The sequence below is a fragment of the Protomyctophum bolini genome (genome assembly GCF_963924005.1).
Source record: "Protomyctophum bolini genome assembly, chromosome: 15".
In the NCBI taxonomy this organism is placed as follows: domain Eukaryota; kingdom Metazoa; phylum Chordata; class Actinopteri; order Myctophiformes; family Myctophidae; genus Protomyctophum; species Protomyctophum bolini.
This window is the reverse complement of record NC_137876.1, coordinates 16,868,763-16,894,111: the sequence shown is the minus strand read 5'-3', so window position 1 is coordinate 16,894,111 and position 25,349 is coordinate 16,868,763. Positions and strand designations below refer to the sequence as shown.

Here is a 25,349-nt window from a genome sequence, read left to right as displayed (position 1 = left end):
TAAGTTTTTGTAAAGTGAAACTTATATAATTTTGTCATTTATAGGAACTATATAAAACAGTCAAAGCACATATAAGAGCCATAGTAAGTTTTTGTAAAGTGAAACTTATATAATTTTGTCATTTATAGGAACTATATAAAACAGTCAAAGCACATATAAGAGCCATAGTAAGTTCCACATACAATATTCTTAGTAAATTAGTATAAATTGAAATATATATGAACAAATAAATAATTACTGCAGTAAATCCACATACAAAATCCTTAGTAATTGTGTGTTGTCAAACTTGTAGAGTTGGGCAAACATCAGTGAAACCAAAATCTGATAGGATATTGTATAGAAACCATACAATACAGGCCATGTATGTCACAGAGACATCCAAATTAAACAAAACCTAATCTTACAATGAAATAACATGAGATGACAAAATAATGAGTTGTATTCCCTTTTACATTTTATGACTCCTACATTATTTAAGATCCCCCCACCCAGTGCCCCCCCAGCCAGTGTCCTCCCCAGCCAGTGACCCCCCAGTGTGATTTCCCCCCCCAGTGCCCCCAGCCAGTGTCCTCCCCAGCCAGTAACCCCCCAGTGTGACACAAGCCCCCAGTGCCCCCCCAACCAGTGCCCCCCCCCAGCCAGTGCCCCCCCAGCCAGTGTCACCACCAATGTCCCCCCATGTCCCTCCCAATGCATTATATTTTATACTGCTATGGTAACTTATAAGAATCTTCTAAAAAAAAAAAAAAAAACATAAAGAGAGCATATCAAACACTTCACATATGTCAGGATGTGTCTGGGTAGCTCAGTCGGTAGAGCTCTCGCCTTAAGACCACAAGTTCGTGGGTTCGATCCTGGGCACTGGCAACTCAGCGTATGAGTAGCACGGCTTGGGTGCGGCAAGTGATGCGGGAAGAATTGGGAGTTGATGGTATAGTAGGTGTGGTGCTCTATCTCAGCAACTATCTCCCAGGGGTCTATAGCGCATATGTTTTTTATACCTATCATACACTTCACATATAAAAACTTATATATAGTCATAGATAAAACATATGTTTTTTTTACAACTATAAGGTATAATGTATTGGCTGACATATAACAATGTTATAAAAATCATATAAAAGAATCATACTTTTCTTGTAAATTAAATGGTTACAAACTATAAAATACATACTATAATGGTATTTTTTTTATATATGGAAAGGATATATCTCATATAATTTAAAACTACAAACATTGTATGGAACATGTAAGGAAAATACAGTTTGCCATGTACTTACCTCATAGATCACATACATGTTGTTTACTTGATTCATACATGATTCACTTTGTCTTATATGAGGATTGTATGAAAGGTGCCACTTTCAAGAGTTCACATATAAAATCTAGTATGTACTTTACATGACATACATGTAAATGACATACATAAAAAATGTAAATACTTACTATTGGAGGCAACAGGACAACATATATGTTTCTTCTACTTTTTTTTCCATATGGGAACTTAACTGCTCCCCATGGAGAGCTGATTGATTGATTGATTTATTGATTGATTGTACAGGTCAAAACAAGAAATGCTACTTGAGGATAGAACCAGAAAAAGCACAAAGACTTGTTTACATAAGGGTCCTCCGTTTTCAATTAATCAGAACATTTAATGACGTACACACTCACACGCTCATGAGGGAGCTAGCCATCTGCCCCATGTGGGATGATAAAGGTTTTTTGATTGTACAATGTGCTATATCCTTTATCAAGATACTTTATTGATCCCTGGAGGTGCATTATGGCTGTCATGCAGCTGTGCAGAAGAAACATATCATACACGCACAGTATACAAGACCGGACAACACAACACATTGAACACATCACAATGAGAAAGACATTCACCCCCTCTACTCCAATCCATACAGCAATTTTACTCTTAAACAACTACATTAAAATGAACACAAAATTGGGTAGTTATTACTGCGTGTCTATAAGATGCATTTGTGTGAGAACAGACGCTCAACTTTCTTAAAAGTGCATTTGTCCAAAATGGAGTGAACGCTCGTACCGCTCTACATTAAATAAGTTAAACCCTATACTTAGTTGACCAGAGTCTCCCAGAGTCCACTCTCTTTTCTCTATACCCTCCCTACCTATACCCTTTCTCTGACCCTCAAGGTTCCATTTGTTAACAGAGCAGTGGTAGAGTGGCCATATGGGAACCGTGAAGTTCTCAGTTCGATTCCAGGCTTCCCCAGAGTTGGTGTCAAAGTGTCCTGAACCCCTAATTGCTCCCAGTGTGCAGGTTGGTGTCTTGCATGCACCTATGCCATCAGTGTATGAATGTACACATGAATGTAATGCGCAGTCTATGTAAAACGCCTTGGACAAAGGAAAGGCACTGTATATAAATGCACCTTACTATGACAATATACAAGAAATCTCTTTGCTGCAAATAGCCGATCTTCAAGCTCATAGCGCGTTGTGCTGTGAGCTTGTGGATGTGCTATTTTTGCCGAATGTTCGCCATCCAGAATTTACAGAACGCTCTGGGTTCATGTAAAATCACATCTATAGATCTATAAAATCACATATATAGATCACATCTATATATATATTTATATTCTATATTCATAGGGATCCAGCCAGTGCTTCACTAGGTTCATTATAATACTGGACGGCAGCCAGGAAGAAAGAGCACTTTAGATCTTCAGTGGAGCAACTCATCATGATGAAGGTGATGTGATGCTGTGTAAGTTGGGATGGGTGGCATCTGTCTTCACATTCACGGAGTGTGCATGTGCGCGTGGCGTGTGTGCGTGCGTGCGTGCACGCTGTCCCGGGAATAACTCGGGTGCCGTATGACCAAACGGGGACTACCCATAAGTCCAAAATCCCGTATATAAACGTGGCCGGTTAAGACTGAGGTTAGGGTTAGTGACCTACCTGGCCAGGTTAAGACTGAGGTTAGGGTTAGTGACCTACGTGGCTGGTTAAGACTGAGGTTAGGGTTAGCAACCTATGTGGCTGGTTAAGACTGAGGTTCGGGTTAGTAACCTACGTGCCTGGTTAAGACTGAGGTTAGGGTTAGTAACCTATGTGGCCGGTTAAGACTGAGTTTAGGTTAGGCCACAAACTTGCCATGTGTGTCCCTGTCCATATAACCTCGGAAACCCAGACGTTTTTATTTCCAGGGAGAAGGAAAAAAGTCTGGGACCGAGTCCACTTCAATTCGGCATAGAGTAGCGCAAACGTCGATCACTCTCTGCTGTTTTCTGATCGTCTGCACCTTTGTTAAATTGATGCACACACACACGTATACTCCTCTCTATCTCTGTCGCTCATGTCTCATGTCGCGCAGCTGCGTCTAGATTCTCCCGGCGGTCCCCAGCTAAATAATGGAGAGTTGGTAACCAAATGGACCCTTATTAGATATTTCACTCTCGAGAGTGTAACATGAAACCAAACTGACCCTTACGGGTCCATTTGATTTCATTTTACGCTCTCAAGAGTTAAGTTATTGTTAAGATATCTGCATTACTTAATTCACAAGAAATCTACAAATTCAGTCATTCACAATCAGACAATGTAGAAGATTTGTTATCTTGATATACACATTTGACTGTTATTATAGTACCTCTTCAATACAGAATGGATTTGTGGACAAAATCGACAAAATATTCTTTAGTTGTGCATAAATCCAGGCTAAATGTCATCCGTGTCTCAAACGCAGAATAAATAATGGACCTTGATATAAAAATGGTTGAAAACCACTGATTTACGAGAACTGTCCATCCACACAGGTCTGCAGTGGACGCACCAAATCTGTGTGTTCGGGGTGATGTGGGCCTGATTGGCAGAGCTTTCTGTGATATTTGTGCTGCTTCGCCAATATTAGTGGCGGCATGCACAATGGACGTCTGCGGTTCTGTCTGTCTCCCATGCCCATGTATGTCATCAACACGACGTCAGCAGTTTCTGACAACATCACGGATCGCCAGTGAGGTCTTGCCCTGCGTAACCAGCTCAGTGGCCTTTTGGTTGTAGTGAACACCCTGAGATTTGGAGGTTGGGGTTCCATTCCTCTTTGCCTGAAAAGAGCCGATCTACAATCTTACACAATTATTCACACTGCTATACTGTATATGCGTTGTGAGCTTGTATGAGTGACATTTTCACAGATTGTTTGCCTATTTTGCAGAATGTTTGAATATATTGTGACGCTGGCTGGCTGGACATGTCCATAAGGGGGACACAAATAGGGTTCATTCATGACACTACCTTGTTCATTGTCATCTTGCTCTCTGATTGATTGATAGATAGATAGATAGATAGATAGATAGATAGATAGATAGATAGATAGATAGATAGATAGATAGATAGATAGATAGATAGTCACCACCTGATAGACAGAGGCAGAGCTTTTAGGATTACACAATAGAGCATTCTCAGTTGACTAATAGTTTATATTGCAATATTTATTATTTCCGTATCTAATATAATGAACGGAAATGTGTGTAAAATTGTGTTTGCTGCATACAATAAACCCATTTAGGTTGGTAAAGTTGATTTCACATTTGGCTCCTGTTCTGGCTATTAAAAGTTATTGACACAGGCCGAATTACATGGACCTTATGAAAGATATGGATGGGGGGGAAAAGTTAAACAAAATGTCAACTAACAAAGCTTGTTGCTCATCAAGTAATGAATTGCCAATGAGGGACATCACTACGACCATTATGGGTCCATTAATAGGTTCCCTCTCAGGGTAAATGAACACTGATGGGTCCAGCTGCAACAGTCAAGCAGCTTAAGAAGAACTTGGAGAAGGGGTAGGGTAGGGGGGAGAACCTGGCTGCCACGGGGCACCTGTTTGCTGCTCGCAGAATGTCACCGCGGGTGGTAGGTGGCCGAACATCACGAAAGAAGAAAGCTACGTGGATTTCTGATTGCTCTGGTTGCACACAGTGCACACACTACACACACACACACACACACACACACACACACACACTCCTCCATGGACAACCGAGAAGAAAATAAGAAATAGCCCTATACCTCTGATCATCAGCGCGTCATATAATGTTTCAGCGGACGCCCCTCCCCCTGTCTGTTTTTTCCCCTCACTCAACCTCTCTGTTGACTCACAGAGGCGGTTCACGAGTCGCGCACGGACCGCAGAAAACCAACCGCCAGCCACCACCAGGCAGAAGATGGCTGACTTAGCCGGGCGCCGCGAGCCCTCGGCGGCACCACCACCAGCAGCAGCACCCGAAGCACCAGCAGCAGCAGCTCCACGCGGGCCGTTGCGAAGCTTCAAGAAGACGCCCGCCGCCGCTTGGCAACTGTGAAAGCTGCCCCGCCTCGCAGACAGCAGCAGCCCCTCTCTCTCCGTCTCCGATCTCTCCACATATTATACACACCTCGTCTCACCTCTCAAATATTGACAGAAGTATCATAAGAAAATGGCAGAGATGGAAAAAGAGGGCAGACCTCCGGAAAATAAAAGAAGCAGAAAACCAGCTCACCCGGTCAAAAGGGAAATAAATGAAGAAATGAAGGTAAAAAATATAATAAATCTGTGCCCATGTTGCATGTGATTTACGCATGGGGAGGAAAGAGCGCTTTATACAGTGAGAGCGTGCATGCATGTCTGCTCGACCTCAAGAGAGGGGGATACACGATCCTCTGAAGGGAGATGTTTTTGATTGTCCAACTTAGATTTTTTTTTTTTACCCAAGTTTTATTGTCATGTTGGCACGTTTCTCACGCCTGTCTCATCCGCGCTCCCCGCACTAGTAACCGGGGCTGCTATACACAATGGATGCGGCACCCCATTCATTTACCATGGTAGCTACTTGTTGTCAAGCTTTTTTCTTTTTTTTTGTCTTTTTTTAAATCAATGACAAAATAATGGTCAGACAGTCAGTGTTCACACGTTGGGGGCATCTGATGTTTTTGTGTGCGACCATTTACATGGCTTTGACTGGAGAGTTCATGGAAAATCCAGTGAGTCAGTCAGTGAAGGCGTCAACAGACTATAGTCCCCTTGCTCTCTCTCTCTCTCTCTCTCTCTCTCTCTCACACACACACACACACACACACACACACACACACACACACACACACACTACACACACAAACATCGCCTGTTGTACGTACACATGGAATGGAATACATAATTTAAGTGTATTTCGTAGAGAAAAACCCACATGCAGTGCTCTGTCACTATTCACTCCGCGTCGTGTGTGTGTGTGTGTGTATGTGTATGTGTGTGCGTGCGCGCGCGCGTCACCGTCCAGCTGCGTATAGTAGTGGAGCGCCAGAAGCGTGCTATCCAGATGTGCGTCTGCGAGCCTCGCGCACGGAGCAGACACGATCGCATTGTCCGTGTGTGTGTGTGTGTGTGTGTGTGTGTGTGTGTGTGTGTGTGTGTGTGTGTGTGTGTGTGTGTGTCACTCACTCGTCTCACTGTGTGTGACTGTGTGTATAGGCCAAATTATATCTGAAATGTACACATAATGTATTTCTATAATAATCAACAACGACACGCTGGTTTCTGTCTGTTGTGTACATGCAGTGCATATTGTGATATTTGAGCCGCATATATGGATCGCGCTGGTGTTTAGTGGCTTTGCAGCCCCAGCGTGCTTTGTCTTCATCTGTTCATTGTTTGTAGCAGCCTATATATATACACATGATTTTTGGCGTTTGGATATGAAGGGTTGTTATCCTCCAGGAGGCGTTGTTTATTTAGCCTTTATTGGCTGAATATGGAGGCTAGTTGCCGTTGGGTAATCATTTCTGAGCCTATATCATTCAGAACAAAGAAGAATCCCAGAGCACAAAATATTATGGGCAAACGCAAAGCTACTGCTGGATCTCCGCAAGTCCTGCTGAAGCAACCCTGTAAGAAATCCATTTGAATATATACAGACACAACATAAATATTATTGTAAATTCGGCTATCTGTCTATATGAACCCAGAGCAAATAGATTAAAGTGCATTATTCATAGAAGATGAGTTCCCATTGTTGCAGCCTTGTTAAAACAAGTATAGCCATAGCCAGCAATAGCAATTATGTTAGACAGCAATGCTTTCATGTAAATTCCTCTGGAGACAAAAAATCGTGCGTTTTCTTGGCTTATTGTAGCATCACAGCCCATGATTGGCCACTTGCTCTGTGGTAAAAAGGTCACCATATTCACAAAAAAATAAATTATATATATATATATATAATATATATATATATATGACATTGGATAAAGAACGTGTTTCAACAGAGGGAACGACACATTGATGTGTTCCATGCAGAATTATTTGTATAAATTAAGTCATCACTAACTGGGTCCAAATATTTCTCCACAAACATAATGTAAGCTATAATTGCCTTCTTGTTTGTAAAGGAAAAGCAACAATCCACCTTTCTGGGTTGGTTGGTTGGTTTGTTTGTTTGTTTGTTGGTTTTTTATTTATACAGTATTGTTGAGACAGACTTATACAGAGAGGCAGTGTTGGAGAAACTCACTCATATACTCTGGCAATAGCAGCACCACACAAAAACTGCCATGATGTGCGAGAGTATTTTTTTGCCGTAATGGTGTAAGTGTTTTTAGGGCAGCAATTGACAACGGCTGAAATAAATACTGCCCTCGCTGCGCCCCTCACTTCACACAGTGAAGTGTGATTTTTCCTTTATCTTTTAAATATCCTTTTTCTTCTGCCGGAGCTAATTGTAACCTTAAAAGCGATCCAGATATTTGATGGAAATACTAAGTTTACCACTTAAAATGCTACTATAGATATTGGACTAATGAAGTTACCACACATGGCTGAAAATTGCACGTAAGCATCCCACTATATATAACTCCACCACTCCCCAACAGTGCAGCCAGGCAGAGAGGGCTAATGTCCTGCAGGGAGGAGGGTGATGCTCAAGAGGGGGTCTTATTGCTGCTGTTGCCACAACTTGGTTTCTGTGGGGCAACTTCTGGTCACAATTGGTCACTCAAATACGTTTCTGGTCAGCTCAGAATAGGGCTGGACAATTATATCAATATTGCATTGATATCGTCTGGGATTCGTGCACCATGATATCGTCTCTGTCGGGTGGAAACCTCTTTATGTACAAAACTGTTAGCCTATACTTGTCAGGATTAATAATTTAAACAGCAAAAGAAGAAGATCTACAAGCTCAAAACACGTTCCGAGCTTGTGGATCTGCTACTACTTATACTGTTGCGTGATGCTGTAGTATATGATCATTCACATATAGGGTGTTCACTTACAAAAAAAACCCACAAAGTTCTTATGGAGATAAGAGGTTTCTGCCCGACAGCAACGATATCAATATTATATTGATATTGTGATAATATGAAACTCGACTGGGATTTTGGATTATGTTAAAATCATGATATGGCATGAGTGCTGTGTTATGGGTGTACACGGCAGTACAGCATGTCTCGCGTATGTATAGCCACGTCCGATGACATCTAAATTGAATGGATGATGATGGGCTATAACTGGGTGGAAACGATTCAGAAATAACAGCATCGCAGAGTCTGTGGCAAGACATCAGGGCGGTGCTTCATATTGGGATGGTAGGTATCAGAACAGGACTAGCAGTATAGGCATTTGTTAGCACTGATTTTACCCACCTTTTTCAACCCACATTTCCCCTGGCATGTCAGTAGACGGCCGGAATCTCTGGTCGTCTGGCTATGCAAGACTATGGCGTTACAGTTAAGTGATGCTTGACTGTCAGTTTTATTATTTGCCCCATAGCATCTTAGGCATTTCCAATTATTGTGTCCCTGGAACAACATATTTTCAGACGGGGGTCGGCGGCTAATTACAGATAATTCTGGGGCTCTTTGACATGAAATAGTTTGAGAACCACTGACAGAAACATAGGGTTTTTCAGAAAACTGTCATGCTTTCAAAGGCATTTATAGAATCGTCCTCAGGTCTAAATGGGTTAAGTGGTTATTGAAAAAAAAATCATATTTGTAAGGCTATAATATCCCCATGGCTATGTCCAGAATGCTCTAAAGCCTGACATCATGGACCTGCTATAGTATGACATGCCTGCTCAGAGGGCGGTTCCCCAACATGCATGGATGCATGTTGGCAGGTGACCTCAGACCTGGGCAGAGGGCGATCTCCGGGGAACACTTGTTGTGCTCCTTTGGAGCAAAAGTCCTCTTGAACTGTGTCGATCGAGCTGAACCTCGGGAGCGAGTTGGAGCGCCCATAGCGCCATGCGATGCCCCTCTCTCTTGAAAATGTCTCCCGTCTTCTTGAGTTTCTCCCATGTTCTCTCATCTACTTTCGGACACGAGGAGGAGGGAAGCGAACGCCACACAATGTGCCCTTGTTTAGGGGGACCATACCTCTGAAAAAAGGCTAAACAGTCTTGACAGTGTTTCCTTCATCTCAGCCTGCTTAATGTGTGCCATGGTAAAATAAGGCCCGGTAAGTAATCGGGGAGAAAGAGGAGTGGGTACAGGGGGTATGGAGAAGAGGCAGCGAGGGCTAAGAACAGGGGAGAAAGGAATGTATACAGCAATAGGCTGGCTAAGCTGTAAAAACTGAAACCCGAGTGTCTCCACCGGATCACATATCAAGGAAAGTAGAGGGAAATGAAAGCAGAGCGGTTAGAGGGGGAGAGAGAGAGAGCGAGAGAGAGAGGGGGAGAGAGAGAGAGAGAGAGAGAGAGAGAGAGAGGGAACAAGGGAGTGGAAAAGTGTGGGCCAGGCAAGGATTGGAGAGGAGAGGCGGGAGAGGGCTCTGCAAAAGGAAACTTGGCTTGTGGATTAGGGAATTTTATCACGGTGTACTGTGACCTACTCTGGTTTCTGGCCACAAGGTATCAAATTCCCAACCACCATCACCGACACATGCCCCACTGGCCCTGTTTGGATCACAGCACTACAGAGAAACATGGGTTACACACAGTTGTTGTATAGGGACATTGTCTCACTGTACTAGACATCTTTGAGGGGCACTAGCCCCTCCTATGACCAGCTTTGTCTGTTTGTGTGAACACAAACACGATGATTTGATTGGCTGATCACCCCATAGCGATGATTCGATTGCCTGAGCAAAGTACATATTGAGGATAAAAAGTGATGGCAGAAAAGTGAAGACGCCAAAAGTGACTGGCCGAATGACATTTGATTGGCTGAGCACGGAATGTGATGCATTGATTATATGGGCACAAAAGGGGCCAGGTCCACATATACAGTAACAGCGGGACAGACACACAGACAGACAGACATCGATCTGCAGGGTCTCAGCTGCGTTCGCTTCCCGCGTTTGCGCGTCTTACTGGTTTTGTACTGTATGATGATAAGAGTGCCCCTCACTTCACACGAGTGTGATTTTTTTTATACTAGTTTGAGTGTCGGTTGGGGCAAAGCTCACCCCAAAACATGATTTACTAATCTGTGCCTATCTGGTTGCAACTCGAACTGAGTCGGCTCAATCGAACTTCACAACGTTCGGCATGGCAACTCGCTCGCTTAAGCTCAGGTGGCTCAAGTTCTCTTGAGACGGCGTGCCAAAAACGAGTCTACAGTTGTTTGTAGGCGAGAGGCACCCACAGAAGCGGTGCGTGGTTATAAGCATAAGCGGTTTAGATTTTTGAATTTTGAATGTCGCATCTTAGTTTGACGTCATTACACTCCCCACCACAACGCAAACACATTGCGGAAGCTGTGACTGACAGGATCTGGAATTCTCTTTTTTTTTTTTTTTATCCCACGATTTTGTAACCCAGTTTTCTTTTCACCCTGTGCCAATTATCTAATGTAATCCTGGGCACTACACTTCCTCTGCCAACCTGGGGGGGCAGCGGACTGACCTCATGCCTCCTTCTATGCATGAGGAGTCCAAGCTGCTTCTTTTCACCTGACAGAGGGGAATTTCCCCAGCCGGACGTAGCGCGTGGAAGGGACACGTTATTCCGACCAGTTCCTTTCCCCTCCATCAGGCGCCCCGGCTGGCCAGGGGGAGGTAGTTTTAGAGACCAGGATTACTGCATGTTTTTGTGAGGGTATCTACCCTAGGGGACACGGGGAGAACATGCAAACTCCACACAGAAAGGCCCTTTCGCCAACCCCCGTCTCGGGTATGGGCACTGATGACGCGGAGGTAGGAACACGCCGCCAGTGCCCACAGCGTCCCCAGCGGGAATCGAACCCAGGACCTTCTAGCTGTGAGGCGACAGCACTACCAACTGTGCCACCGTGCCCCTGATCTGGAATTCTCAGTGTTGATTATTGGTTTTCTTAGAACTCTAAAGTGTTTCCCAAACTCTTCTGGATCAGGGCCCAGTTGAAAATCTCACAGACCTGCGTTATGTGGTCAGACGGGTGGCATCTTTAGAGCATGTTCATTTTAATGATCAGGATTAAAGAAAGGAAGTCCACACACTGTTCTAGCTCCGAGGTAGAGAAGAAGACCTCTTGTAGGTCGAAACGTTGTTCTAATAAATTATACCTGGGAGCTGTAGAACAATGTGCAGACTTCCTTTCTTTAATCCCGTATGTTTTTGTTCAGCACCTGGAGAATGTTTTATAGATGTGCGTGCTTCCGTCTGGACTCTATTTTAATGATCAACCAATCAATCAGTGGAACTAACATAGTAAACTTTAGGTTCCCATTCATCACATTTCTCAAAGTTTTAAAGGAGGGAAGAAAATACCACAACATATCTTTTTTGCATTAACTGTTATATTATCATTAAAATGTTAGGTTTTTTGAGTGGTGCAACCACTCCAAGGAACAGCAATGTCCGTGTTCACCTACCTATGTGTTCGCCTATGTGACGTTAACCCACCTATGTGACCATGAGAACCAATATGACTATTAGTACCAGTAGGGGCGCTGTTGTGCCAGAAACAGAGAGAGAGATAGTGCTGCACTGTTGCCTGCTAATGAGAGAGAGAGGGGGGGGGGAGTTGCAACACTCAGTTGACAGGGGTGTGATTTTTATTTGAGGACCCACAATATCCTCACGGCCGGGATGCACTTTGACAGAAACATGGCACTTCTCTCATGGATAAGACCGGCTGCTAAATGCCTAGTGGAATAGCATAGCAGGACAGAGGAGGGAGAGGCGGCCATCTTTATGCACCTGTTCCCCTAGTGACCCATCACTTCCATGCAGCCAAGCTAGATTCCATTTTCTTGTATTACTTGAGTATTTTGCACGGTATATTCCAATGGTGCCACACTGTGCAAATGATAAACTCTCAACACAGAGATAATGAGGTTGTGGAGTTAGCCTTGAGTTACATTTTGTAGCTCAAGGAGGTACTGATCTACAAACTCACAATGCGTTGCGCTGCGACTCGCGGCGAGCTTGTAGATCGTCTGGTTTTATCTTTTTTTCGTCATAGAAATCAGACTTCAGTTGCTAAACAGAGAAGAATTTGTCTGTGTGAAGCCAGATGAAAAGGCTATAGATCCAGTGTAACATAAAGCACATCTGTAGTTGACACTGTGTCTCCATCGCTACTTCCTCCCCACCTTATCTAGCGCCAAGTGGCTACTTGGTCCCTTTGATGAGCCGCCAAACAGGATTAGATTCCGCTCTCTTTTACCACTCCCTGTTTGTGGAAGTGCTGCTAGGGTGACACAGAGGACATGGTACAAAAAAAGAGAGTACAGAGAGAGACGGATTGGAAAAGCCCGAGAGTTAGAGACAGACAGAGGGAGCGAGAAATCGTTTTTATTTTTTGTCATTCCTCAATAAGCTGTGGAGCGTTCACGCCGGTCCGTCTTCAGAAAGGGGTATAAAAGGAACAAAAGGGATTTGCCCTCCAACTCTTGACTCTTCTCGAGGTTTCATCCTCCTCGCTGGAAGGAAGTTGTGTACACTACACTGCCACAGTTTTACTCCCAAAACGTGTGCCAGATTTCGATTCTGTGTCAGGGCATTGTGTGGCGTGTTGCTTGGTCGCTGATGTGAGGCGTAGCCAAATGGCATTCGAACCCAAAACGGGCACTGTGAAACGGGATACTCATTGGCTAAAAGGGAGATGTTAAGGCCTATTGATATTTACAGTTTTTGGTGATAAGGTGACCAACGAACCGGTTGTTAGTAAAAACAGAGACATGTGTTTGGGTGAGCAGTGAGTCCCTTACCACCGCGGCGTTACGTCACGTTGTAGTTGTCGGTGGTCACCTTATCAAGTAAAACTGGAGTATGAATAGGCCGTTAGGCTGCTGGATACAGTTTAGTGCTGAATTACATTAAGTGCCGACTATTCAATCAATGAAAACTGTGCCCAGTGGGTGGGTTATTTGGCTTCACGGCATCAAAGCTCAGACTGTATACTAGGCCTTATTATTGTACAGTATGTCTGTCTGACTGACTGACTCACTTTAGATACATTTTGGTTACAAATGTTGTCGACATCTTACATCATCTCATTCTGGCCATTCACAATTCGCGTCTTCACTTTTCTGTCCTCACTTTTTATCCTCAATACATACTTTGCTCAGCCAATCAAATCATCGCTATGGGGTGATCAGCCAATCAAATCATCGCTTATTCACACAAACACACAAAGCTGGGCAAAGGAAGCAGTAGCACCCCTCAAAAAACATGCATTATTAAAATAGCCGATCTACAAACTCATTTTAAACATTTGAAAACCTTTAATAGGACATTCTGCACAATTGTACATTTTGATACCAATATTTTTTGTACTTTTACTCAAAGTAATAAATTGAGTTGAATTCTGTGCTTTTACTTGTAACAGAGTAGTTCTACATTGTATTTCTACATTTTTTTATAATTCTTATCCCACGATTTTGTAACCCAGTGCCAATTATCTAATGTAATCCTGGGTACTACACTTCCTCTGCCAACCTGGGGGTGCAGCGGACTGACCTCATGCCGCCTTCTATGCATGAGGAGTCCAATATAGATTGCAGTATTGATACTTTTACATCATTAAAACATGTGAGTACTGTTTCCACCACTGTGACCATACTTAGTTGTCCTTCTCACCAAAGTAGGAGTGTTGGTTTTGCTTCACCTGCTGCTGTATGGATGGATTCTGTGCCCTCTATAACTTTCTGCCACTCATAGCTGTTGACCACATCACCACAGTGGTATTTCATATCAGGCAGATCAATAGCTCCTGTCATTCTTCATTAGTAATGCTAGTGAAGCTTTCCTAGCCTCTTTTGAGTCAATCCCCTTTAAAGAGTAGTTCGGAACACATAAGCATGCAGGGCGGCGGCGGCTCAGGGGTAGAGTGGCTGGAAGGTTGCCAGTTCGAACCCAGGCTCCCCCAGAGTTAGTGTCAAAGTGTCCTTGAGCAAGACACTGAACCCCTAATTGCTCCTGATGTGCTGGTTGGTGCCTTGCATGGTTTGCGCCGCCATCGGTGTATGAATGTGTGTGTGAATGGGTGAATGTAAAGCGCCTTGGATAAAGGTGATGTATAAATGCACCATTTTCCATGTAAAAAAGTTCACCTTTTCAGGGAACAAAAACTCTTAAGCCCCAACCACACCAAAGGGGCACCATGCAACTCCTTGGGTCCAAACGGTTGCAAGGAGTTAACGCTAAAACCGTCTCGACCCTTTGGTGTGGTATAGTGGTTCGCAAAGGGTTCCAGGAGGTCCCCAGCTAAATGATTGATAGTAGGAACCAAATAGACTTGACAACACTGAGGAGGTCCAAACACATCTGTTGCTTGTCCATGAGGGCTAAATAAACCATGTGAAAAGGTCATGTTTAGCCCCGGCTGTGTGCAGTGTGCAGGCCTTCTGCTTTTGCAGATATTTTCTCCAAATTCTCTCAGTCATATACTACTGTCTGTCATATGATTAATCATAAAATTGGGCATTTAATTCATTTATGGGAGAAAAAAAAATCATAGAAAAAAAGCTGAAATATGGAGATATAAGTTCTCTGCCAGAGACGGTGACGGAATGCAAATATATTGATATTCGGTGTAAAAATAGCGTAGGTTCCTGAATAACAGTGTTATGTGGGGCTAAGTGGAAAAGTGCCTCTGTAGGCTGTAGTGTATACTGAATGTGTATGGTGGTGCCACAGTGTCGGCCCTTGATGATGAGATACTTTTGCCATAATGAAACAAAGAGTGCATTCATGTAGCGTGCAATAGGATATTTACTGAAGCAATGGTGCGTACAATAACAATTTACAAAGTGTGGTACAGTACATCTTCAATGGACCTCTGGCCATAGAGGAGAACCAAATGATGCTCTCCAGCAAGCTAATTCTTTTTTTCAGAAGAAGTGTGTGTGTGTGTGTGTGTGTGTGTGTGTGTGTGTGTGTGTGTGTGTGTGTGTGTGTGTGTGTGTGTGTGTGTGTGTGTGTGTGTGTGTGTGTGTGTGTGTGTGTGTGTGTGTGTGTGTGTGTGTGTGTGTGTGTGTGTGTGTGTGTGTGTGTGTGTGTGTGTGTGTGTGTGTGTGTGTGTGTGTGTGTGTGTGTGTGTGTGGGGCGTGCGCTGCTGTCCCAACAAGTATAGTAGAATGTGAGAATCCTGATTATTATAATTTTTTAGATTCAAGTTAAGATGAGGCATTTAGAGCACTTAGTTGTGTGCTGGTGTCAAGCACCAGAAACAAGTAATGTTTAGTGTGTGTAACTTTTGTCTGTATGTAAATTCCCGCTCGTGTCTGCCTTGCCCCTGCTGTAAGCAATATCCACACAGTGTGCTTTGTGATGGCGCTCTGTTAATTAAAAGTGGTATCAAGTAATGGAGTCGGAGAAACTACCTGTTGTGTGCTGGCTGCGTGCACGCGGCCACGGCTGGACTGAATGGTAATGACATTGAGGGCTCCACGCCAAGTCCCTCCAGTAAGAACAGCAGGACATATTGTATCACTGTCTATGATGAGCTCAGCACAGGGGGGACAGAGAGCCATTAGCTCGCTATACCACTGATAATTACAATTATTGTATCTCTGTTCTATTCAAAGCATCCACTTCATTTCTTCAATTAGTAGGCCTATAGTTAGATTATTATTTGCAACCAGAGATCGCAGATAACTATGAAACCTTGCGTTTTTGTCACCTCACTCACAATCCCTGTCACTCTGACACGTCACATATTACTCAAATCCCCGTCGCTCACCCCAGGCAAGCCCCCAGGTCATCGTGACATCACGTGACATCAGTCCCCATGTCTTCCCAGGCAGTGTAGAGTGTAGGAGAGTAGCGACACGCTTTGATCTTGCCGCAAAGCTCCTATAAATTGCTCCTATATGGCTGGAACTATCCCATTGAGATAGAATGAGCACTTCCGCATTCTATTGTTACAATGGGAGTCAACGCTAGTGTCGCCACTCTCTTACTATATTATTCTGGAGTCTGCAGGCCCCCAGGTGCCCAGGTCATTGTGACGTCATCGTGACATCACATGAAAGAGTTCCATACATGGGCATTCCCAGCTGATACCCGCCTAACACAATCCCTGTATATGGAGATCCCTGACTGTGATTAATATTAAGCCCATATGGGAATGCCAATATTATGATCATATTGTGAAAGTCTCATGATAACCACTGTGGTTGCCGCCAAGGTCACAGTTAACTGGAATCATTCATTTCCCGTCAGTCAGTCAGTGTATCACTCAAAATCCCCATACTGTCCAAGGGGAAAGCCCCATATATGGTGCCAGGTCTCGTGACATTGCATGACATCATCAGGGATGGAGATCCCTGATGTCATAGTAAATGCGTCCTGCTGTCACAATTAAGCCCATATATGGAGATCCCTGATGTCATCAATATTATTGTATATGGATATATATGTCAGAACCTGTTCTGACATTCCATATGTTGATCGTTCCCCATCCATCCTTCCTTTTTGATGTCTCCTTTTTGACTGATACCTGTCCATTTAAACTCTAGACGGGCCTGCCCCAAAGTTATTTGTGCAGCCGCGCCGGCAGCCGGCGAAAACTAGAGTTCTCAACAGGCCCGAAAATGATGATTCAATACACCCAGGCGTCTTACTGGTTCATAATTGAATTTTAATTTGTAGGCTTATATTTTAAGCTTGCCTGGATGTCTGTTCATACGAAGTCGAATCTAATCATTCAAACACAGCTCTTTTCTTTCCATCAGTTCTCTCCTTCTGCAGTCTGTTTTCTTAGAAAGAACGACTAGCAAGTGTCATGTCAAGTAATAGTAACAGGTTAAACAACAGGTTAACTTAAAGCTGCATATATTTTGCTATCTATTTTCTCCTGTATTATGTTCACACCACTCATGCACGTGTGTGTGTGTGTGTGTGTGTGTGTGTGTGTGTGTGTGCGCGTGCAATTAGGGTTTACGCTTTAATGCACCATGTGCAATGGGAATTATCCGATACAAAACTGCTACAGTGTCATGACGCCTGGCTGTCAACAGCTGTTTGTGACTGACAGTTGACTGTGTGATTGAGCTGTGCAGAGAGTGACTGACAGCCACTGTCATGGTACTACGTCAAAACAAAGGCGACCAGATGCAGGCTAAGTGGTTAACGATTAATCATCTACTGTATGTACAGGACCGGCAGTAGTTCCGAGTTCCATCATCAGTTCTTCTTCCAAATACTGATGCCATTATTATGCATATCGGTCGATACAGAGTACCGATCTGGAACCATAGGATCGATCAGAAACCTTAGGATCTAAGAATGTTTCCATTAACCAATTTTAAGTTAAAGTGCAGCCGCAAGACGGTAAAAATTATAATGTAATGGCCTGGGGCGGCTTAGCGGTCCAGACACCTTGGCTGGTAATCCAGCATGACAGTGTGTCGCCGGTTAGAGTCCCGATCCCGACAATCTTTGCTGTGTGTCTTCTATCTCTGGGATCCCCAATTTATATTGTAAAATCAATGTTAATGTAACTCTGAGAGTGTACAAATGGAACCAAATGGAAACATTTGGTTCCATTTGTACACTCTCAGAGTCACAGACCCACAAGGGTCCACTTGGTTCCTGACTATCATTTAGCTGGGTACCCCCTGGAACTCCCTCAAGGACCCCTGGGGGTCCCCGGACCCCACTTTGGGAACCACTGGTGTAGGGGATTCATTTACGAGAAAGCAAAACAATACACAAAAAATAAGAGATAAGAGGTTTCTGCCCAACAGTAACGATATGCTCTGTAAACTGTAAAATGTCACTATTGGCTGTTTGGAAGAAAACATTTCTCAGCTCATTAGCATGGACATTCACTTGTTTTTGCATCCTCCCCTGAGAGGCACACACACACACACACACACACACACACACACTGCCCAAGGGCACTTGGCAGCGATGCAACTCTAGCGACGTGTCGCTGGCTCACGTTCTATGCTCGTTCTATGCCCATCTAGCCGTCTACCCTTTATTAGGTGATGATGGGATTTTTAGTGTGATAACGTGTTGTAACAACAAGGTTATCACTAATATGCAATGAACCAGATTTGTTTTACATGGACGCACGGCTTGCACGCCATGGTCAAAAATGGCACATCTACGAGATCACAGGCAACTCAGTATTTTATAGGTTGTCTTTAGTGCACAGTGGTTCTCAAACGTTTTCATGTCAAGGACCTAATGAAAATATATGCCAAGGACCCCCCATGGGAGAAGAGCAGTGATCTTCAACCGTTTTCATTTCAAGGGCTCCCGGTTTGACCTGAACTAGGCTGCGGCCCCCCATTTAATGGCATTTCTATCTCTGGGACCCCAATGTATATTGTAAAATCAAAGTTAATTTAACTTTCGTTAGGGTCCATTTGGTTCCATTTGTACACTCTGAGTTACAGACCCATAAGGGTCCATTTGGTTCCTAGAGCTATCATTTAGCTGGGGACCCCCTGGATCTCTCTCAATGACCTACTTTTGGAACCACTGGTCTAGTGTGTGTGATGGCATAATGTTTTACTTGGGCTGACATTTTATGTATCACACTTGTGTTTACTGTGATACATTCTTCACGTGAAGGACTACTTTGCTGTGGTTGTCTTTACTAGGATTCTCCTGGTGTTAGTCATTCAATTGAATGTCCCTCTTAGGGTTGTCACAATCACAATCTGGGAACCCATTGGCAAACAAAAATCAGACCTGTCTGAAGTGAGTCTTGAGTGTTGCAACAGCGGCCCCTGTTGGTACCCTAAACATACATACAGGGACGGACAAAGCTGGGCATTGGAGTGGCTGCACCACTCAAAAAGAAGGAAAAAACAGCGCCCTCTCCTGCTTGTGTCCTTTGAATTTGTCTCTGGGCGGTGCCCAATGGGATGTGTATAACAGTCCACCATCACCAATGTACATGTTCTGAATGCCCATGCTGACAGATCCAGTAGCGCAGCTCGGAATCTGTTCTTGAGATTATCACAATCATGACATGATTTAATGTTGTCATTGAACATATATATATTTTTTTTTTTTATGACTTATTTAGCCTTTGTAAACAAAAGTTGCACAGAACTTTACATTTTAAAACACAGCGAAAATGGCTAAAAAAGCAGAAAATAGCAAGCCTACAAGTTCATAGCGTGGCACCGAGTGCCGCGCTATGAACTTGTAGATCTGCTATTTTTGAACAATCGTGAAAATGTGCCTCAAATCTTTGAATACCGGTATATATTCTTTCAGAGTTTCAGTTTTTAACTCAAATCTTTGCTTCTGGAGGGTCCCTGGAACAACATATTTTCAGATGGGGGTCGGCTGCAAATTACATATAATGTTTGGGGTCTTTGACATGAAATATTGAGAACCTCCACTGATATAGAAACATGAGGTTTTTTCAGAAAAGAAAGACATTTTAAAAAGCCATTTTTAAAATTTCGACGTCAGGCCTAAATGGGATTTAATTGGTAAGACCTGTGAAGGTAAGAAGAGGCCCAATTCCTTCCCGTTATAGCTGCTACCTGCTATGCATAGAGCCTATTGTGACAGACCTGACTGTGCCGCGCTTTGTTGTGCTGGGTTTTGGATGTCGACCGGCCGCGTGCAGCTCCGTAGACAAGAGTCTCTAATGTGATGTGTCCTGACTCCTACACTGTGCCACCGTGTAAACTTTACTATATCATGCTACATTCCTACTGTCTGGTCTTTATTGTGCCGCGATAAGGTTTCCGCTTCTCTTTGTTAAGCCGTGATAGGATCCTCCTCTTTCATCGTGCTCTCTGATAAGGACTGTTATCTCAGGTTGGACACACAGCGTGGCGTTTCTGACGGGATTTAGGAGATCCAATTAAAGATCCAGGGGGGAAAAATCCACATCGGAGCATTTCTATTGCCCCCGTCTTCGGAAGTTTGAGCGGGGCGATGGCGATGCCAGTGTCCAATTAGCCTGTGTGCGTCTATATATATATAATGTAACTTTGTAACAATTGCTGCCTTGAAACTCAACCCTCGGACTCGGTTTATCATTCATCTCTCAGATGTATTCCGGGAGATATTAAAATTTGATACTTTATGGTATGGTTGGCTTTCTCTCGCTTCTTGAGAGGCGTAAGAAACGTTTGTTGTTCTTTTTAAACCCTCATAGGGAAACATCCTTTGTGTCTGAGATGTTGTCCTGGAACAATGAATAGTATCTAATGATTTACTTTTACTTAAAGCGGTACTATGTAACCTGTATGGTAAAGTATGTTATTGTTAATACAATATTACTTATATAATTGGGGTGGTTATATTTTGTCTCCCTTCTCTTCTATTGAGATCATATCAAAGGTCATGTCTCACCCAGACACAGGACCTGTCACAAATTTTGACCTGATCTGCGTAATGGCACCACCATGAGGCTGATTTGAAAAATGTCAAGTGGCATTTCTTCCTCAGCCTAGTGGGAATGTGCACGCATAGTTTCACCACACTGCTTCAAATCAAATCAAACAGATCCGCGTTGATCACATGAGTATAGAGATACCAACCTTGAAACGTACTTTAGTTACGTCGTCAAGAACAGCTGGTCCCTTATTGTCAAGGCTCGAAACGTCGTCAATAAAAGTTATATTTTGGAGCATACGAGTGTGCGGGTTCCCTTCTCTTTTCATATGTTACTTTTTGAACCCAGCACCTCCATGAAGTGACGTGCATATTTTTCTATAGTTCCGGTGGAGTACACCGACATAGGTACATACCCAGCCGATCGCAGTACTTGCACGCTCTGCTTGCTCAAGTATGAATTTACCGACAGTGAAACAAAGCATACTAACCATCACTTAGCATTTCCATGTACATTTCCAATTAAATATGCAGAGATGTAAGTAATAGTGAAATAGGGGGGTTTCTTCAAAAATGGTCTCATCACTGCACATTATCCAGCTTATTACAGGGCTAACAAAATCAATAATTTGACACAAAATATTTATTCAAAATAATCAAACCCGTCTGAACTGAGTGGTGCAGTGTGTGCTGCTGTGGTCAATGGGTGAGTAAGTAAGTTAGCAAGTAGCCTTGCCGAGCAATGAAGCTCTCCTGTTTTTGTAGCGTGAGGCAGCTTGATGTACACCCCCTGGACATGACGCTAGTATGTCGCAGGGACTTTCCCCCAATCCAACCCTTGATGCTGAGTGTCAAGCAGGGAGGCACTGGGCCCCATTTTCTTTTCAGAGTATGACCCGGAGTATGACCCGGCCTAGCTCGGGGATTGAACCCCGGCCTCCCAGTCTCAGGGCGAACACTCTAACCACAAGACCACTGATCTGGTCAATGGGTGAGTGCTTAGTGTGAATGGCCCGGCATCTGCATAGTCATAGGTCTTAAGGGGTCAATTGGTCCTACTCTAAACAGACACGGACACAGGGACACACATTTGAAGAAGCGGTGTGCACCACTCAAAAAATTACTTTCCATTTCCATAGCAATGTAAACAGAAGCAGAACCCTGGTAGTACCTGCCCACCACCGCCAAGTCCGGGGGTTTTGCCGACGCTTTGCCGAGCGTCTGTACGAACACAAATGGCCCATGTTTGGGGGACGGAAGCCGTGGGGGGAGGGCGATATCACCACACGTGGACTGCTACGGGCTGGGGCGGCACCTGTCAGCTGGGAGTGTTGGGTGGGAGGAGTAGGGCCGAGGCTCAGGTATGGTAGGCCAGTAGGATACTTTGTATCGAAAAGGCCTTGTGCACTCCTACAAAGGGTCCCGCACACTAGCTGTCTTTCACCTATAGAGCAGCAGTTTTACTAGATGACAACGTTTCGGTCTAAACGACCTTCATCAAGTAAGCCAGTAGGATACAACAGCAGTGACAACACAGAGAAATGTGTGCAGGGTGGAATTAATTGGCCTAATTAATGCACCTGCGAGGCAAACTGGGGCGAGAAGTATTGAAGTAGATGAGAGACGAGTTCAAGAGTATGAACAAACAATATTTTCTTTCTAATATTGTTGTGAACAAACACTATTTTTTTCTAATATTGTTGTGACCATTGCCAGATAATCGGTTCAGTGATTTCTTGTTTTTCAGTGTGCACACTATCTTTTTATTGGGGTGTCTTAAGAACACAGTGTCTGGCTGGACAGTATGGGCTGTCACCATGGGAATTGGTTGACAGGCTGTCAGTCAAACTAATTGACAGTCTCGCGACAACAGTCACAGCTCAGTGAGTCAGACACTTACTCTGTGCACATACCGTAACGCAATCAGATACCTCAATAAAACTATTTAGTGTGCACATCAAAAAAGAAGACGGCATGAATAGAAAACAATGTGTGATGATGTGTGTCCTTTTATTTTCCTGACTTTTCCTAAATCCATTGAAACTTATGTCTATTCCAGTTGGAATTTTGGCTCCAATATGTCTCTGGAAAGGGATATACTGTACAGTGTACAGTATACATTTCCTTTCTTTCTTTACATTGCCTCATCAGGAAAGAATGTAAAATTGTGTTGAATAACCTAATACAATATACAACTGTTTGTTGTTACAAACTGAATGTTAGATTCAGCATTTAAATTGTTTTGTCCAAAACATTTCATTTTGACATATTGCCAACATGCTGAAGTTCTGACAGTAGAATAAATGGGACCTGGCATAAGATATACCAACTAGGACACCACTGTCTCTTGCAAACAGCAACTTAGTGGTGTAAAGTAACTGATTACATTTACTAAATACATTTTTGAGGTTTTTGTACTTTACTTGAGTAATTCCAATTCCCAATAGATTTACATCTACTCCACTGCATCTCGGATACAAATGTTAACTACTAATTTGTATTACAATTACGAAACATTCATTAACCACTTCAGCCCTACATTTGGGCCATTTGAAAATGGCCGATCTACAAGCTTTACATGAGACGTTTTGGTACTTTTAAGTACATTTTGATGCCAATACTTTTACTTGTAACAAAGTATTTCTACATTGCAGTATTGATACTTTTACTTAAGTAAAACAATGTAGTATTTTTTCCACCACTGATAAATACAGTCTTTTTACTTTTACTGTTCTGATTAATTGAAAATGGAGGTCCCTTGCTGTAAACAAGTCTTAGTGCTTTTTCTGGTCTTCTCCTCGTAGCAGTTTTTGTATTGACCGTTTGTTTGAACTGTACCCATTCTACAAACAGTGAATGCAATTATCAATCAATCAATCATTCAACCCTGTTGTGTTGCAGAGTTTTGCAGAGAACACCATGAATGAACTGCTGGGCTGGTACGGCTATGACAAGGTGGAGCTGAGGGACTCTGACAACCTGGAAATGGGAGAGACCCCACACCCACAGCACATTTCAGTTCTCAAAGGTACACAAATGCTTCTCTTTTTTACAACAACAAAATAACATGGTGTTTTGTATTCAGGACAACGATATTGCCAGTGTTAGAGCTTTAGCTCATGGAACCTGTGATCCAATGGATCCAAAGTTATTGTTTAGTCTCAAGCTCTTGTTAATTATTTTCATTGGTTCAATGTTAATAAAACCCACAGACAGACTTAACCCATTTTGGACTGAGGCCGATTCTAAAAAGCCCTCTAATTCCTGACCTAATTCCTGATCAAAGTTTTTACATTTTTGAATACTGTACATACTGTACAGAACCCCAAGAGGGGTTCCCGTCCAGAATGGGTTAAGGACGACATTTTTCACTAATGCTCATGATGCTCATGGCCAAGGCACAGAGCACATAGAAGCTCCACTAATGCAGCTTGACACACAGCAAGTTGTGGGTTTGATTCCCGAGCCTGACAGCCTTTGCTGCATGTCTCTCGCCCTGTTCCTTGTCACGCTCTACTGTACAATACATCTAAATAAAGGCAGAAAGCCCCCCAAAAATATCTTTAAAAAAGAGAGAAATGGGTGAAGTCGTCCTTTAACCACTTTCACTTAAAACATTTTTACAAAAGAATAAAAAATAGCAGATCTTAGTGCTGATGGCCTATTTGGTTAAGGTGCCTACTATGCCTATGGTATAGGCTCTAATGCAGCCTGTCAAGCTTCACTGACTGTATTATCCAAATATAGCCCGAAAAGCCCCCAAAATACATATATAAAAAGCTCTACAAATTCACACAATGCGTGCTTGTATATCGGCTATTTGTGTTACTTTAGTATGACAAAGTAGGGCATACATTTACGAGGAAATGTATTCCTCATAATGTTTTTTAATAGTTCAATCAGCCGATCTACATCGACACGTGACCTTGTAGATTGGCTATTTTAACTATAAGTTTTTCAAAATAGTAAAAGGCAAAGTAGTTTAGGGATAATAAATGGGTTTAGCATGGACGAAACTAGAGCCAAAGGTGTCTACCCGACAGTGACAAAATCCAACAAATAGAACAAAATGACAAAATGGACTGAGCTCCTGTTCTGTCCCCCACTACGTCCCCCCCCCCCCAACCTTCCCCCCCCCAACCTTCCCTCCACAGAAAACTCGCTGCCAAAAATGACAGCGTCGACCGAGAGCGGCGAGGGCTCTCCGGACCAACGAGACCACCACGCTGCTGCCCAGTCGGCGCCAGCCTCCAGGAACGGCGTCCCACCAGATCCCTTGTCCACGTTGGCGCCGCCCGGCAGCACCACCAATATGGAGCATGGCACCCAGCTGCCCATGATTGTCCCCATGATCCCGCCGCCGCCTCTCATCAAGCCACCCACAGGTATAGCAGCAGCATGAGCCGTGCACACAGCCCAGCACCAATAACACAATGGGCTCCATTTTTGTCACCGCTAAACCCGTTATCCCTGAACTTCTTTGTCTTTTTTTGACTATTTTGCTAAACATTTTTGAATAGTTAAAATGGCCAGTCTACAAGCAGTCTACAAACGTGTCAATGTAGATTGGCTAGTTGAACTATCCAAAAATGTTTTTCAAAATAGTAAAAAAAAGGCAAAGAAGTTTAGGGATAAGGGGTTTAGCGGTGACGAAAA

General features: G+C 43.4%; 1 protein-coding gene across 1 annotated transcript in view; it reads left to right on the top strand.

Annotated features, from left to right (window-relative positions):
- Window positions 1-5,151: 5,151 nt before the first annotated feature.
- sobpa (sine oculis binding protein homolog a) overlaps window positions 5,152-25,349 on the top strand; it is a 54,524-nt gene continuing 34,326 nt past the window's right edge. The window contains 3 exon segments of the mRNA XM_080784139.1: window positions 5,152-5,549; window positions 23,595-23,721; window positions 24,848-25,078. Coding sequence (XP_080640265.1) covers window positions 5,454-5,549; window positions 23,595-23,721; window positions 24,848-25,078 — 454 coding nt within the window. The 5' untranslated portion in view covers window positions 5,152-5,453.